The 15,909-nt window shown below is 38.7% G+C and overlaps 1 protein-coding gene across 2 annotated transcripts; it reads right to left on the reverse strand.

Moving 5' to 3' along the window:
• Nucleotides 1–526: 526 nt before the first annotated feature.
• On the reverse strand, nt 527–14,135 carry LOC107680223 (myosin-6). Of its 2 annotated transcripts, XM_016476020.1 has the most exons (39): nt 14,101–14,135; nt 13,695–13,906; nt 13,251–13,394; nt 13,012–13,168; nt 12,818–12,845; nt 12,605–12,710; nt 12,426–12,518; nt 11,917–11,980; nt 11,719–11,817; nt 11,529–11,632; nt 11,310–11,448; nt 11,118–11,236; nt 10,888–11,037; nt 10,613–10,783; nt 10,197–10,506; nt 10,015–10,097; nt 9,641–9,846; nt 9,435–9,558; nt 9,176–9,312; nt 8,823–9,078; nt 8,487–8,729; nt 7,850–8,026; nt 7,584–7,729; nt 7,396–7,486; nt 7,099–7,302; nt 4,810–4,995; nt 4,593–4,719; nt 4,393–4,511; nt 4,101–4,297; nt 3,666–3,849; nt 3,404–3,569; nt 3,084–3,208; nt 2,571–2,879; nt 2,252–2,455; nt 1,871–2,167; nt 1,682–1,786; nt 1,471–1,566; nt 1,245–1,379; nt 527–1,050 (listed from the first exon to the last, which is right to left on the reverse strand). In XM_016476020.1, exons 2-39 carry the CDS (start codon nt 13,893–13,895, stop codon nt 1,030–1,032), a joined length of 5,823 nt encoding a protein of 1,940 aa, XP_016331506.1. In that variant the 5' UTR covers nt 13,896–13,906; nt 14,101–14,135; the 3' UTR covers nt 527–1,029. The 2 variants fall into 2 exon arrangements, with proteins under 2 accessions (XP_016331506.1, XP_016331507.1); XM_016476021.1 differs by lacking the exons at nt 4,101–4,297; nt 4,393–4,511; nt 4,593–4,719; nt 4,810–4,995; nt 7,099–7,302 and adding exons at nt 5,112–5,308; nt 5,404–5,522; nt 5,604–5,730; nt 5,821–6,210.
• Nucleotides 14,136–15,909: the final 1,774 nt, after the last annotated feature.

Genomic DNA, 15,909 nt, shown 5'->3' on the forward strand with positions numbered 1-15,909 from the left:
GTAAGTGGACGTCCTCAAAACGTCCGCCAGCAAACGTTACACAGCGGACCAAATCCGGACGTCCTCCGAACGTCCGCCCCCGAACGTTACAAAGCGGACGTAATGCGGACCTAAACGGACGTTCGAAACGTCCGGGGTACGTCCCCTGTTTGCTGGGCTTCTGAATGAAGGAGTTTGAAGGGTACAACTGATGGACACTTCAGGCCCCCATGATCCTTTGCACAGGGAAGTTGTTTGGCGTCACAGAGTTCGACTTCGCCTATAAATGTATGTATAGTATTTTCTGTACTACTGTAATATTTTTACGAGTTAGATTTGGTACATTATTATGGTCAAAACGACATTGTACTTCAACAAAATACTTTACAGCTACCTTTATCGGCCCATTCAAATGTTTCAAATACATAGACACAATATACTTTACAGCTACCTTTATCAGTCCATTCAACTATTTCAAATACATAAACACAATATACATTACAAATTACATTACATACACAAATATCGATTATATATAGCTCTCAGAAAACTGTAAAGTTTTATTTGTTTCCCCCCACAACATATACATTGCTTTCTCCTGCCATTACAGTCATGTAAATATTTACATATTGTATGTATTGAACACTGCAAAAATAGCATTTATTTGACCGAAATTTGGGAATCTAAATAGCGCAGTGAATGTTTATAGTTACCAATGAATGGGACGCTAATTTATTCAAAACTTGTTGGATGTTGACTAAATATCTTCTAAACCTTCGGGCTTCAATAAGATTTCCCCAAGAAACAGGCAAGAAGGAACTCATGAATGGGCCGCCCACCATAAGGAGAATTGGGAATTGGTCTTAATATAATGAAAGATTAGTTGGTATTTTTCCCACAAAGTAGTGTTAATATATAATTTAACACATAATAACTCAATCACAACACAGATTGAATGCAATTAAACTTTATTCTACTATGTGGCTGAAAAAGAGCTAGGTGGATAGCTAATACAACACATAGGAGATACACAGAAGGTCCATTTGAGCTTTACTCTTCATCATGTCCCTTCTGTATGAAAAAGAGGAGAGAGAGATTATCAGTTGTGGTAAAATATTTTAATTACATATGTTCTCTAAAAATCAATCGTATATAAATGTGGCAAAAATATACTTTAAAAATGGGGAAATTAAAACTTCATATGATTGGTTTGAATCATACAAGCAAAAAAAAATAAAAATAAATCAGTCTGCTTAATTACTGGCCTTAGAACCGACATCACGACTTTTGGCACGCAGTTTGTTGACTTGTGACTCTGCAATGTCAGCCCTTTCTTCTGCTTCATCAAGTTCATGCTGGATTTTCCGTAATTTGCTAATATGTGTGTTGGCTTGTTCCTCCTATGAAGCAGGATTAGCAGTTCTGAGATTAGAGCCTGAACTGAATTGTATGATTTATCAAAAAAAGTGTGATATTTAGGCTAATACTTACAGCTTCCTCTGCAGCCCTCTTGTAAGCCTTGACCTTTAGCTGAAGCTTATCAACTAGATCTTGCAGACGAGCCAGATTCTTGCGATCCTCCTCAGTCTTTGAAGACAAATGATAGCAAAGAGACTTGAGAACTTGTTGTATGAGAATGTTTTTGTCATCACATTTTCTATAGATGTATTCAGTAGTGAAATTAGTTGTTGTTGTTTTTTACCTGGTAGGTCAGTTCTTTAATACGTCTCTCATATTTGCGAATTCCTTTCACTGCCTCACTGCTCTTTTTCTGCTCTGATTCTACTTCATTCTCCAGCTCCCTCACCTGTTGGCACATTATAAACGTGTTTACAGAGTACCACTTGCAATAGTCAGAAAACATTGTTGGGGTTTATGGTAGGCCACTCACCCGAGCTTCCAGTTTCTGGACTTGTTTCTTGCCTCCCTTCATAGCAATTTGTTCTGCTTCATCCAGGCGGTGCTGCAGGTCCTTAATGGTCTGCTCCATGTTCTTCTTCATACGCTCCAGGTGAGCACTTGTGTCCTGCTCCTTCTTCAACTCCTCAGCCATCATGGCAGCATCAGTGATGGCCTTCTTGGCTTTTTCTTCAGCATTCCTGCATTCTTGCACTGCCTCTTCCACCTCACTCTGCAGCTGGGATATGTCAGTCTCAAGCTTCTTCTTCTGATTCAAGAGGCTTGTATTCTGGACAAAGGAGATGTTTACATTAAATTAGAAGCTGAATAAATGGATCTGTTCAGAATGAAGACTAACCAACCAATCGCAAACCTGGGAGTGCAGTAGCTGCACTCTTTCACTGGTATCCAGCAGCTCTTGCTCTGCAAGCTTGCGGCCTCTCTCAGTTTGCTCAAGAGCTGCTCTCAGCTCCTCTAGTTCAGCCTGCAGAAGGTTGTTGCGTCTCTCTACAATCGCAGTGTTCTCCTTGAGATCTTCATTTGTTCTCAGAGAGTCATCTAGCTGTAGTTGCGCATCCTAGAATATGAGTGCAAACTAATTAAGACAAACATTTCAACAACTCTCTTAACTCTCCAAAAGCTCTCATTCTTTGCTTCATTGATTCACAGTATTACTTCAGAGTGCGTCTTACTTTCAGATGTGCTTGGACACTCTTGAGTTGTTTTTGAGCCTCTGCTGCTTGTCTGTTTGCCTGACTAAGCTGGATCTCCATCTCGTTTAGATCCCCTTCCATCTTCTTTTTTATTCTGAGGGCCTCATTCCTGCTTCGTGTTTCTGACTCCAAAGAACTTTGCAGAGTATCGATGGTTCTCTGCAAATTGCGTTTGCTCTGCTCCATCTCTTCGTCCTTCTCAGCTAGTTTGCGCTCAATATCAGCCTTTGTTTGGTTGAATTCTAGCTGAGCTCGCAGAATCTTACCCTCCTCATGCTCCAATGAGGCCTTTTAAAGAAGATTGGGATCCGTTACTTGGTTTGCAAGACAATTAAAAACGGTATTTAATATACGCATCTTGAAAATTTATTTTACACAATTGCTTGAAATTCTGAAATCTACATCGTTCTTATATTGTTTTTATGTGTAAAGTCACATAAACATAAACATTCGTTTAAAAGTCAACGAATAAAGCTGCATCGGAACACTTACTTCTGCCTCTTCCAGAGCAGACTGAATCTCACTTTTTTCTTGCTCCAGCTGTTTTCTCATTTTCTCCAGTTCATGGATGCTCTTTCCTCCCTCACCAAGTTGCTCAGTGAGATCAGAAATCTCCTCTAGATTAAAAGAATATTGCATTTCAACATATTGCCATATTTTCTCCAGCCTTAGTGATAAGGTCTCTACGGTAATATAAAATACACTTCTTCCACCGCCACACTCCAAGTCTTTTCAATATTTCCATTTATTTATTTATTATATTTATTTATTATATTTATTATCATTTGTTTTAAGATTCTTTGCCAATTTACCTTGGAGATTTTTATTTTCTCTCTTCATGGTCTCCAGGTGATCCAAAGATTCTTCATAGGAATTCTTCAGCTTGAAAAGTTCTGTACTCAGACATCTGGCTTCCTTCTGAGAGCTCTCTAGCTCAGCCTGTGACTCTTCATACTTCTGCTTCCACTCAGCCAGGACCTAAAAGCATTTTTTCATGCAAGTAGATTTTAGGATCACAGGTAATCAGAAATCATTTTTGAGAATAATCCCAAATCAAGGACCATGTTTGGTTACCTTATCAAAGTTTCTTTGCTTCTTGTCCAAGGCTGCTGCAGCTGCATTAGACCTCTCCAGGTCCGCCATAAGATCTTCAATCTCATTTTGGAGTCTGTGTTTGGTCTTTTCAAGAGATGAACATTTCGCATTTACTGCTTCAACAGCTTCTTCGGCCTCCTGCAAACGTTGAGCCAGTTTCTTCCTGTTTTAGGAAACAAAACAATATTAAGGCAGATCATTTTGCTTGCACACCCTAATAGAAAGGGATAGACATTTTATTATATTTTTACCTTATGTTTGGGGAAGCTTGGCCAACTAACAGAAAAACTTTTTGTTCGTCTTACATTTTAAAAGAAACATAACACAAACAAAAAGCTTATCTGTCAGTAGAAAAGTTAAACCTTAAAGAAAAGTTCAAATATATATGAAATTCTAAATAGAAACATATCTTACTTGGCTTCCTCCAGCTCCTCAGTCCTCTGTATGGCATCAGTTTCATACTTTGTTCTCCACTGAGCCACCTCAGAATTAGCTTTGGACATGCCTCTCTGTAACTCTGCTTTGGCCTCCTGCTCCTCCTCATACTGCTCTCTGAGCAGATCTGTGTCATGACGGGCTGACTGTACAGCATGAGCTAGGGCATTCTTCACCTGAAGGAGGACACATTGTTATTTAGCAGATCAACAAAATTAATGCAATTCATTTTTTATATATTAATCAGACAATGTTCATACTCAGTTCGCACCTTAGTTTCTTCCTCCAGTTGCCTTTTAAGATCTTCAGTTTGCTGAGTATAAGACAGCTTGCTTCTAGTTAGCTGGGAGACAAGAGATTCCTTCTCCTCCAGCTGTCTTGCAAGTTCACCTGGGTATGTCATCATGCATTTTATTATTGTTGGAGTTCTGTCGCTCAAAATGATTGAAAAAAGTTATTTGACAGCCTTACCATTTTCAGATAGTAGTTTAGATTTTTGCATTGTGAAGTCATTGATACAGTGCTGGCCTTCCTCATATTTTGTTCTGTATTCATTCATTTGATCTTCCAAAGACCTGCAGGTCTTCTCAAGATTTGCCTGAACAAAGTATATAATTTAGGAAGAAAATTACTTTCCAGCAAGAAGCAAATTTAAATTCTTATTGATGAATACTTGTATTAACAATACCTTCGTCTTAACAACATGTTCCATGTTTGAGACCACATCATCCAGCTCGAGTCTGAGTTCAGTTTTTTCCTTTTCCAGTTTTTGTTTGACTCTCTGCAGATTGTCTATCTGCTCTCCCAAATCTGCCACACTGTCGGCTTGTTTCTTCCTCAGTGTGGCAGCAGTGGCCTCGTGCTGCAGAGTGGCCTCTTCAATTTTAAAAGAAACATAACACAAACAAAAAGCTTATCTGTCAGTAGAAAAGTTAAACCTTAAAGAAAAGTTCAAATATATATGAAATTCTAAATAGAAACATATCTTACTTGGCTTCCTCCAGCTCCTCAGTCCTCTGTATGGCATCAGTTTCATACTTTGTTCTCCACTGAGCCACCTCAGAATTAGCTTTGGACATGCCTCTCTGTAACTCTGCTTTGGCCTCCTGCTCCTCCTCATACTGCTCTCTGAGCAGATCTGTGTCATGACGGGCTGACTGTACAGCATGAGCTAGGGCATTCTTCACCTGAAGGAGGACACATTGTTATTTAGCAGATCAACAAAATTAATGCAATTCATTTTTTATATATTAATCAGACAATGTTCATACTCAGTTCGCACCTTAGTTTCTTCCTCCAGTTGCCTTTTAAGATCTTCAGTTTGCTGAGTATAAGACAGCTTGCTTCTAGTTAGCTGGGAGACAAGAGATTCCTTCTCCTCCAGCTGTCTTGCAAGTTCACCTGGGTATGTCATCATGCATTTTATTATTGTTGGAGTTCTGTCGCTCAAAATGATTGAAAAAAGTTATTTGACAGCCTTACCATTTTCAGATAGTAGTTTAGATTTTTGCATTGTGAAGTCATTGATACAGTGCTGGCCTTCCTCATATTTTGTTCTGTATTCATTCATTTGATCTTCCAAAGACCTGCAGGTCTTCTCAAGATTTGCCTGAACAAAGTATATAATTTAGGAAGAAAATTACTTTCCAGCAAGAAGCAAATTTAAATTCTTATTGATGAATACTTGTATTAACAATACCTTCGTCTTAACAACATGTTCCATGTTTGAGACCACATCATCCAGCTCGAGTCTGAGTTCAGTTTTTTCCTTTTCCAGTTTTTGTTTGACTCTCTGCAGATTGTCTATCTGCTCTCCCAAATCTGCCACACTGTCGGCTTGTTTCTTCCTCAGTGTGGCAGCAGTGGCCTCGTGCTGCAGAGTGGCCTCTTCAAGGTCTCTGCGAAGTTTCTGAAACTCATTTTCACGTTTCTTATTCATCTCAATCTGAGCAGATGTAGCTCCTCCAGCCTCCTCCAGTCTTTCACTGATCTCCTCCAGCTCTCTGGCTAAATCTGCTCTTTGTTTCTCCACCTTGGCTCTGGCAGCTCTTTCTGCCTCAAGCTCCTCCTCCAGCTCCTCAATACGTGCCTATATCATAAATATGTCAGAGTTATCTCTCATGTCTCATTTAATTTTTCCCGTCTCAATAAGCTCTTTGTGTGTGCGTGCGCGCGCGTTACCTGAAGTTCCTTCAGTTTTTTCTGTAGCAGAATACAAATAGTTTGTTCATCCTCGATTTTCCCATTGAGCTGACTGATCTCAAAGTCTTTCCTATGATTGAAAAAGAGATGCTCGCAGTCCTTAATTTTGAACATATACAGTACAGTATATAGATTGAACTGTGAAAGAATGGAAGAATTTGACTTACTTTTTAAGTCGCTCCTCTAACTGCTGTTTGTCATTCTCTAGGTCCATTAAGCTTTCCTGGGTTACCTTCAAGTCTCCTTCTAGTTTCCTCTTGGCTCTTTCTAGATCCATACGGATCTTTTTTTCTTGCTCAAGAGATCCTTCCAACTGGTATAAATAATTCAACATGCCAGTTGGTTGCATGGTCATTTGCTTGTATCAAGAATATTAAACGTAGTTGTAAAATGTAAAACTCACATCATCCACTTGCTGCTCTAGCTTTGCTTTTGCCTTGGTGAGGATGTTGACTTTGTCCTCCTCACTTTGCAGGTCATCCAGTGTCTGCTGATGAGCTTCCTGCAAGGCTTTCTTCTCCTTGGTTAGCTTTGCGATGATATCGTCCAAAGCTGCCATTTCCTCTGTCAGGTTCTTCACCTGCACAAGAACATTAAGTTCTGAGTGTTTGTACAATATTACTGTGTGTGTGTGTGTGTGTGTGTGTGTGTGTGTGTGTGTGTGTTGTTTTTGCTTGACTCTTTGAAGATTGTCTATTTGCTCTCCCAAATCTGCCACACTGTCGGCTTGTTTCTTCCTCAGTGTGGCAGCAGTGGCCTCGTGCTGCAGAGTGGCCTCTTCAAGGTCTCTGCGAAGTTTCTGAAACTCATTTTCACGTTTCTTATTCATCTCAATCTGAGCAGATGTAGCTCCTCCAGCCTCCTCCAGTCTTTCACTGATCTCCTCCAGCTCTCTGGCTAAATCTGCTCTTTGTTTCTCCACCTTAGCTCTTGCAGCTCTTTCTGCCTCAAGCTCTTCCTCCAGCTCCTCAATGCGTGCCTATTATCATAAATAAGCCAGGGTTATCTCTCATGTCTCATTTAATTTTTCCCGTCTCAATAAGCTCTTTGTGTGTGCGTGCGCGCGCGTTACCTGAAGTTCCTTCAGTTTTTTCTGTAGCAGAATACAAATAGTTTGTTCATCCTCGATTTTCCCATTGAGCTGACTGATCTCAAAGTCTTTCCTATGATTGAAAAAGAGATGCTCGCAGTCCTTAATTTTGAACATATACAGTACAGTATATAGATTGAACTGTGAAAGAATGGAAGAATTTGACTTACTTTTTAAGTCTCTCCTCTAACTGCTGTTTGTCATTCTCTAGGTCCATTAAGCTTTCCTGGGTTACCTTCAAGTCTCCTTCTAGTTTCCTCTTGGCTCTTTCTAGATCCATACGGATCTTTTTTTCTTGCTCAAGAGATCCTTCTAACTGGTATAAATAATTCAACAGTTGGTTGCATGGTCATTTGCTCGTAACATTCATTATAAATTGCTTGTATAATTAATTATAAAAAGAATATTAAATGTATATGTAAATTGTAAAACTCACATCATCCACTTGCTGCTCTAGCTTTGCTTTTGCCTTGGTGAGGGTGTTGACTTTGTCCTCCTCACTTTGCAGGTCATCCAGTGTCTGCTGATGAGCTTCCTGCAAGGCTTTCTTCTCCTTGGTTAGCTTTGCGATGATATCGTCCAAAGCTGCCATTTCCTCTGTCAGGTTCTTCACCTGCACAAGAACATTAAGTTCTGAGTGTTTGTACAATATTACTGTGTGTGTGTGTGTGTGTGTGTGTGTGTGTGTGTGTGTGTGTGTGTTTGAGGGTTTCAGGTCTCAAGGTCTATGGCTTGAATATAAATGTGTTCTTACATAATGAATGAGCTTTACACAGGCTAAAAGACAAACATCAGAGCCTTTTTAAATCAGCCGTGTATTTCAGGAGAAGGATGCTGTCTGCCTCTCTCTCGCTACCACACAAAAGCTCCTTTTAAACCCGTTTCATTTATTAGACAATAATGAGAAGAATTTGGGAAAGAAACAGATTAAGCGGCTATAAACAAACACGCTGGAGGTGGGAATGAAGAATAAAGAGTTGAAACATCAAATCTCCTTCAATCATCGAGAGCGTTGTTGGCCAAAACCCATCTTAATGAATTAATCATGCATCATGTAGAAAGACATCCCAGACCTTGTTCTCAGTAGCATGCTTCTCTTTCTCCACTTTAGCTAGAGTCAGCTCCAGATCATCAATATCTTTCTTCAGCTCAGAGCACTCATCCTCCAGCTTTCTCTTCTTAGCTGTGAGCTCTGCGTTCATCTCCTCCTCATCCTCAAGTCTCTCTGTGAGCTCTTTGGCTTTTGCCTCAAGCTGGATTTTGTTTTTGATGAGCTGGTCACATCGCTCTTCTGCATCACAGAGATTGTCTTGCTCCTGTTTTTAAATGATGTTAAAACTATTCAGTAATTTCTATACTGCAAAAACACATTTACTTCTACGTTTTAAAGGCACAAAATATTAACTGACCGCTTGGACTTGAAGTTGTAGGTCATTCTTCTCTTGGAGAAGAGATACCATTTTTTCTTCTAGTTCTTTCCTTCGTGCTTCAGATTTAGCATAAGCCTCTTTGAGCTTGGCAAATTCCTCTTTCATATTTGCCATCTCTTTTTCTGCTTCTGCTGACTTTAGTAGAGGTTTGATCTTAAAGAATAGCTTCATCCAGGGCCAATTCTTCACCCCCATGAAGGCACGGACATTCCACTGGATAACCAGTAGGGCATCCCTGTGAGGACATTCCATTTTTATGTCAGAAAATATTACAAAGTTAAACTTACAGTGAGCAAATTGTTAAGGCAGTGCATAATATGTGGAATTCTTGCCTTCTTTCAACTATCTTCTGGAACTCAACCCTTGCAAGGAGTCCTCTGGATCTAGCTTGAATACCAGTAATAATTAGAGATAGTCTGTCATCTCTCATTTCTTCCAACTGACCCAGTAAACCAGCCTTGAAGAACACCTAAGCAGAATTCATTATAGAAACATGCATTTTACTCACAGTACTACATGACCACTGTCATCTTTGCTCTCATATTAAATAATAGATATAAAATCACTCTTCAGATTCATGTAAATTTTCACCTTTGTGTGTCCAAATTTATATTGATTGTGATCAATATCCAGTGAACTCAAGAGTTTCTCAGCTCCTTTCCTGCTATCTATGAATTGACCTTCAGGTATGACTGCAGGATTTAGGATTCGGTACCTGTAGATAAGTATAGAACATTTCTAACAATGGAAAGAGTTGCTATGAATTTAGAGTTGAAATGTCACAGAATAATAATAACCTCTGTTTGAAATCTCCATAGAGAATTCTATTAGGGAAGCCCTTCCTGCAAATCCTGATGCCCTCCAGTACACCATTACAGCGTAGCTGGTGCATGACCAAAGGGTTCTCCATCACTCCAGGAATCTTTGTCTCATTAGGTATGATGCAGCGCACAAAATGAGGGTGAGTTGATCTTAGGTTTGTCATTAACTTATTCAAGTTTTCCTGGAAAATGTACACAGAATTTAAACTATTCATTTATGTTAAGGAACACTTTCAGTTACCTAAAAAATACTGACATAGATCCACTGGAAACAAGCTTCATAACATTAGTATACATTATCTATTTTTTTTTTCATTGTGTATGATAATTTGAGTCTGTAATTCAATTACCCTGTGAAGCGCAGAAACAGTTTGGAAGGAGGAGCCCTTCTTCTTACTTCCACCTCCTTTGCCCCCCTTACTATTCTCTTGAGCTGGTCAAAACAAGGTATTTGAATGCAGTAGTGCTTAAAACACTCATAAGTGTGTATGAGATTTTATTGTGCACACATGATTCATACATAGATACATACCAGTCTCTGTCCCAGCATAATTAGCAAAGAGCATTGACAGGAGCTTGACTGTAGACTTTTGAAAGAGTCCAACAACAGTCTCATTCAGTGGGTCTTTGTTCTTCACCAGCCAGTTGTTGATATTATAGTCAACAGTACCAGCATAGTGAATCAGAGAAAAATGAGACTCTGGCTTCCCTTTGATTGCTCTTGGTTTCTGAAAGTTGTTTGATTTCCCAAGGTGGTTGTCATAAAGCTTTGCTTTAAAGGTTGCATCACTGGCTTTGGGAAACATGCACTCCTCTTCAAGGATGGACATGATGCCCATAGGCTGAATAAAGAAGTTGATAGGATTGAGTTACTGACGTAGCAAATAGCCTTGTTAAACAGTTAAAGCACCATTCATGTATGACAGCTTTATCATTAGCACTACTTACTTTCTCAATGAGATCGATGCAGGCCTGTAAGTCCATGCCAAAGTCAATGAACTCCCATTCAATCCCTTCTTTCTTGTACTCCTCTTGTTCCAGCACAAACATGTGGTGGTTGAAAAACTGTTGCAGTTTCTCATTGGTAAAGTTAATGCAGAGTTGCTCAAAGGTGTTGAACTGTAGTTTTTAAATTAATTGAAAGGAATTGAAAGTATATGTAAGTTAGACAATAAAATGCATTTTAAACTTGACAACATGAGGATTTATCCACAAAGACTTACATCAAAGATCTCAAAACCAGCAATGTCCAGCACTCCAATGAAGTATTGGCGAGGTTGTTTGGTGTCCAGAGACTGATTGATTCTTACAACCATCCAAAGGAACATTTTTTCATACACTGCCTTGGACAGTGCACCAATAGCGTAGTACACCTGAGCACAGAGAAGCATTTGTATGGTTTGGCATTACATGGATAAATAGGCATAATTTCTTTGCTGACACTCCAGCTCACCTGCTGGACATTTTGCCCTTTGGTGACCCACTCATTTCCTACTTTCACTCTTGGATGGCATAAACCTTTGATGAGGTCAGCAGAGTTGAGGCCCATCAGATACGCAACTTTGTCTGCATCTGTAAAATTAATGCAATATTAATAAGATAAGTTTGAATTTAGTTTGCTACTTTCTAATAATACTCTACATACCTTCAGTCCCATCAGCTTCTGCTTGCTCCTCCCTCTGCTTTTGTTTGAACTTCATATTGCCATAGTGCATTATGGCTCCAATCAGTTTATAGATGCCATTTTTCTCTTCCTGAGTAAAGCCTAGTACATCAAACGCTGCCTAAAATTTACAGAATTAAAAGTTTCATATGAGAGCTTTACAATGACAGAAAAAAAGGATGTAAATCGATTTACTCTTACATCAGTCGAAATTAGTTCTTCACTATCGTTAATTGAGGCTACAGTTGTTTCTCCTTGAGAGATGAAAGCGTAATCATAGGGGTTATTGGTGATGAGCAGCATCTCTATTTCAAGAGAGAGAAAGTACCGTTAGATTATAGTGGTAAAACTGTAAAATGCCTTTGATTATGGGATGTCTACTGCGTCTCACCCAGCAGCTCAGGTTTCCGCTGAGAGAGGATTTGGTAGAAAATGTGATAGTCCCTTTCAGCTTTAAGCTGAAACGTCACCCTTGACTTCTCCAGAAGATCTGATATTTATATTAAAGAATTAAATGTTAGTCTTTGACCTTTAGTGTTTTTGTAACACAAGAGTCTTCATATTTAAAAAAAATGGAATGAATTCTTACATGTCTCAATGTCAGCAGAGGCCAGCTTGCCACTGGCACCAAAATGAATTCGGATAAATTTTCCCTAAAGAATTGAAAAATTATAACATTATGAAATTAAACACAATGAATGCATTAATAATTGTGTAAGCTACTGAAAATGAATCAGAATGGCTTATAAATACCTAATGCCTAAAATGTGTTGAGAAACACTCAGTACTTGATTCAAAAACCTTTAATTGCAATAATGTCTGACATTAAATTTAAGGATTTTTTTGTTCTTATTTGAATGTTTTATACCATAATTATATAAATACTAAAGATATACTATTACATTTATGATGGCTCAGGATCTGATCAGTCTGCCATCTGTCAACCCTATGTTCTCTTTATATCATTTTGGTTTATCCAGCAGAGGGTGTTCTCACACTATATATGTGATGCATGCTATACATTAGCCGAAATGTAATTTGGATTACAATTTATATGTTCACTAAAAGTTTACATAAATGTTCAATGCTGAAGCTTACAAATCTTGAGGAGTTGTCATTTCTGATGGTCTTTGCATTACCAAAAGCTTCCAAAGCAGGATTAGCCTGGATGATTTGATCCTCCAGGGTTCCCTGTAATGAAACAGTAAATGTTTCAGTATCTTTTCAATCAGTCTTAATTAATGTAGAAACAGATGACATGTGAAAATGACACTTACCTTTTTTTCTGACCCATCTTTCTTTGCTGAGCCACCAGCTGCAATACTTGCAAAATATTGAATGACTCTCTTCGTGTTTACAGTCTTTCCTGCACCAGATTCTCCACTATAGTAACATAGAACATAGAAAAATAAATGGTTTAAATCTTTAAAATGACATGAAGTATTTAATTAACTAAGGAATTATATTAAAAGATAAGTAATTTTACTTACGTGATCAGAATTGACTGGTTTTCCCTGTCTGAAATGGAGAAGACTTCAATGTTACTAATTCTTGAGTTATGGATTATATATTATTGATCTTTAAGAGTATAATGCTCATCCAGAGATTTGTGCAGAAAAAAGCTGTCCTTCACAAAGGTCTACACCTCCCTTGCCTCCCTCCCCTCCTTTGGCTTTGGCCATACCTGTTAGCATGTACTGGTAGGCGTTATCAGAGATGGAAAAGATGTGGGGAGGAGCTTCACTCCTCTTTTTGCCTCTATAGGCTACAACCACCTCCTGATTGTACACAGGTAGCCACTTGTAAGGGTTGACAGTGACACAGAACAGCCCTGAGTAGGTCTGTGGGAAAGGGAAATAAAGTTCAGTAATTGAAGCTAATTAGGATGTATTCTCAAGTGACTCTGAACTGGTCTGCTCTTACATAGATCATCCATGCTGCATAGCGCTCTTTGAGGTTGAACAGCACAGCTGGCTCATGAAGGAAGGTGAACATTGCCATGTCTTCAATTTTATCAAACTTTGGTGGGTTCTGGGGATGAATGTCAGCTTCCTTTACAGCGACAGTCTGTTAGAAGCAGAAAAAATTATTTGAATAATACCATTAGAATAATACTATCATGTAAAGTGGCATCAAATTTGCTATTGTGTGCAGATTGTATTGTATTGCTTGTATTGTTTTAATTTAGACTTAACTATAGCTAAGTTATTACAAATTGTTTCTCATAATGTTTCAGTGACCACTTGTGCCACTGGAAATGTAGGCTTACCATTGAATTATCTGTCACTGAAAGTGTCTGCCCTTTAAAATAGCTTTTTCTCAAAATGCTCCTTCAGAAGTAATGCGTATTCAATTAGTTGAGCCTACCTTTCTTTTCTCAGTCAGCACAGTGACTTTGTCACCTTCATGACTGATGATTGAAGCTTTCACATACTCTTCATCTGGATCAGGCACAAAACACTCGATTTTCATATCAAATGGACGAGTTTGTGCTTCCAAACGCTCTCGATCCGACTTCCGCAGGTAAGGAGCCGCTGCTCCAAACTCTGCCATCTGAGCGTCCGCCATGATTGCCTTGTCTGGAGATGATAAGGTACGTTAAGTCCATGTTTGTACAATTTTGCAATATCAGACATGCTATGATCAAGCCGTTGTATTTATGATAGTAGAACATTGCCTCACAGCTTTCTAGTATATGATCATATAAAAAACTGTTTTGAGATATAAATAAAGAAAAGGTTCTTAAACATTAGAAAATAAGCATGACTCTTACCTGATGTGCACCAGGTGTGGCGGCTGAAGAAGAACCTGTTAATGTAAGGTTCAGATATGTGGATTGGTAAGTTTTAATCTTTGTTACATCACTAAACAACCCAATACTTAAAAGATGTAAATCAGAAGAAAGCAACACAATAAGAAATAAAACAGAATTATCATGAATGAAATTTTTGAAGAAATTTGCATCATTTTCTATTAAATGTAACATCACCATGCAGTTTTGGTTCAGATCTTACCCTCAGATAAAACCTCTGACTTGTCTGGAGACCAACCATGAGATCTCTTTATAAAGGAAGTCACCCTCCCAAATTTGGAGAAGGCATCCCACAAGGCAGGAATGCTATTCCGTCTGAGCACTGTTAGGGCGCAATGAGGGTAGTTCGGGGTATTAGGGAGAAACACGAATCTGCTAGGTGAGTTAAGTCTTTGTTAGATTTGTTAGTGTTCCATATTAGGTTCTCGCTGATAGCAGAGCACTAATTTAGGTCAGCTAAAAAAGTTAAGTGGTTTGCACTTAAATGAAATGTGAATGATTAAAGCCAGACGAAGTTGTCTATTGAAGAATAGGCATCTGAGGTGAAGATTACTCTAAAACTTGGGACAAAGGAGCAAGATATTTATGGAAAATTCCATTTGTATGTTCTTGTGGTAAGCCACCACTGCATTACTTTAGTGCCACATGAGGGTTTAACAGGCAACAAAGGGATTCAAATGCTGGATGTCTTAACAAACTTTAGATGGAATTCTATATTTGTCATCCAACATTGTTTAGAATACTCATGAGAAGGTATCAGATTTCAGTAAAGTGATATGTTTGAACTGCATGCCATGTTGGGCTCTCAATTACCCAGAGAGATTAAGGGGGGGTTAATATGCGACATTGTGTTTTTTGGCAGTCTTTACAGAGACGCAAACAACAATATCAGATGCCCTCTGAGTCTGCATCTATATTAAGCATCTTTGTCTGCAAGATTATCCAGGCGACAAGTGTCGAACAGCACACACAGTGGTCTGTCACAGGTGTCATACTTCAGATTCAATAAAAAAAGATAATGGTAGTACAATAAAAAAGTAAAGAGAAAACTGGAGTCCCCTGGGTAGGGAACAATGTAGACTGTGACGATGGCTGTGCCATACTTTATTATCATCCACCAGCCAGCAAGTGTCTCCCCCCCACAACCCATGTTGTTGACAACCCATTGTTTCTTTGAGGACAAAGATAACCCTGTGAAATTCCTGCAGAGTGGATCTCACTGATTGAGGGGTGAAACCACATCATACTGTGAGCCTCTGGACCTTATTTTATGTCTCTGCCTGGGATCAACTATAGCCCGCCACCTGGCCATTGTAGGTGTCTTTCTTCATAAATAAAACCAAGTGACAGGTATACACAGAGACCCATCAATATTTTATGGTATGCTAAAATTCTTGTAATGTTATAGAGTCCTGTACTCATATTAATTCTTTGTTTGAGGGTACACATGTTGGTATTTCCATTCCAATGTCCTTGGAATTTTTTGCAACTGTGAGTGATGAAAGGGGCAGTAATCCATAGGCCTCATGTGTGGACATTCTGTTCATAGAAATTAATGCAGACAGAAACACTAAAATGGCATTTAAAGGTAAATACAAAAGTGCATAATTATAATAATAATAATAATATTGTCAAGTTATTGTCATCAAAATGGAATATAGTTTATTTTTCCTATAACTGTTTGTCCATTTATAGAGTATTTGAATAAGACTGAATAGGATTCGATACATACAACTGGCTGACATAACTGAAGGTGAGGACCCTTGACAA

Source organism: Sinocyclocheilus anshuiensis, unplaced genomic scaffold, assembly GCF_001515605.1.
Source record: "Sinocyclocheilus anshuiensis isolate Anshui unplaced genomic scaffold, SAMN03320099.WGS_v1.1 scaffold821, whole genome shotgun sequence".
Classification (NCBI taxonomy): domain Eukaryota; kingdom Metazoa; phylum Chordata; class Actinopteri; order Cypriniformes; family Cyprinidae; genus Sinocyclocheilus; species Sinocyclocheilus anshuiensis.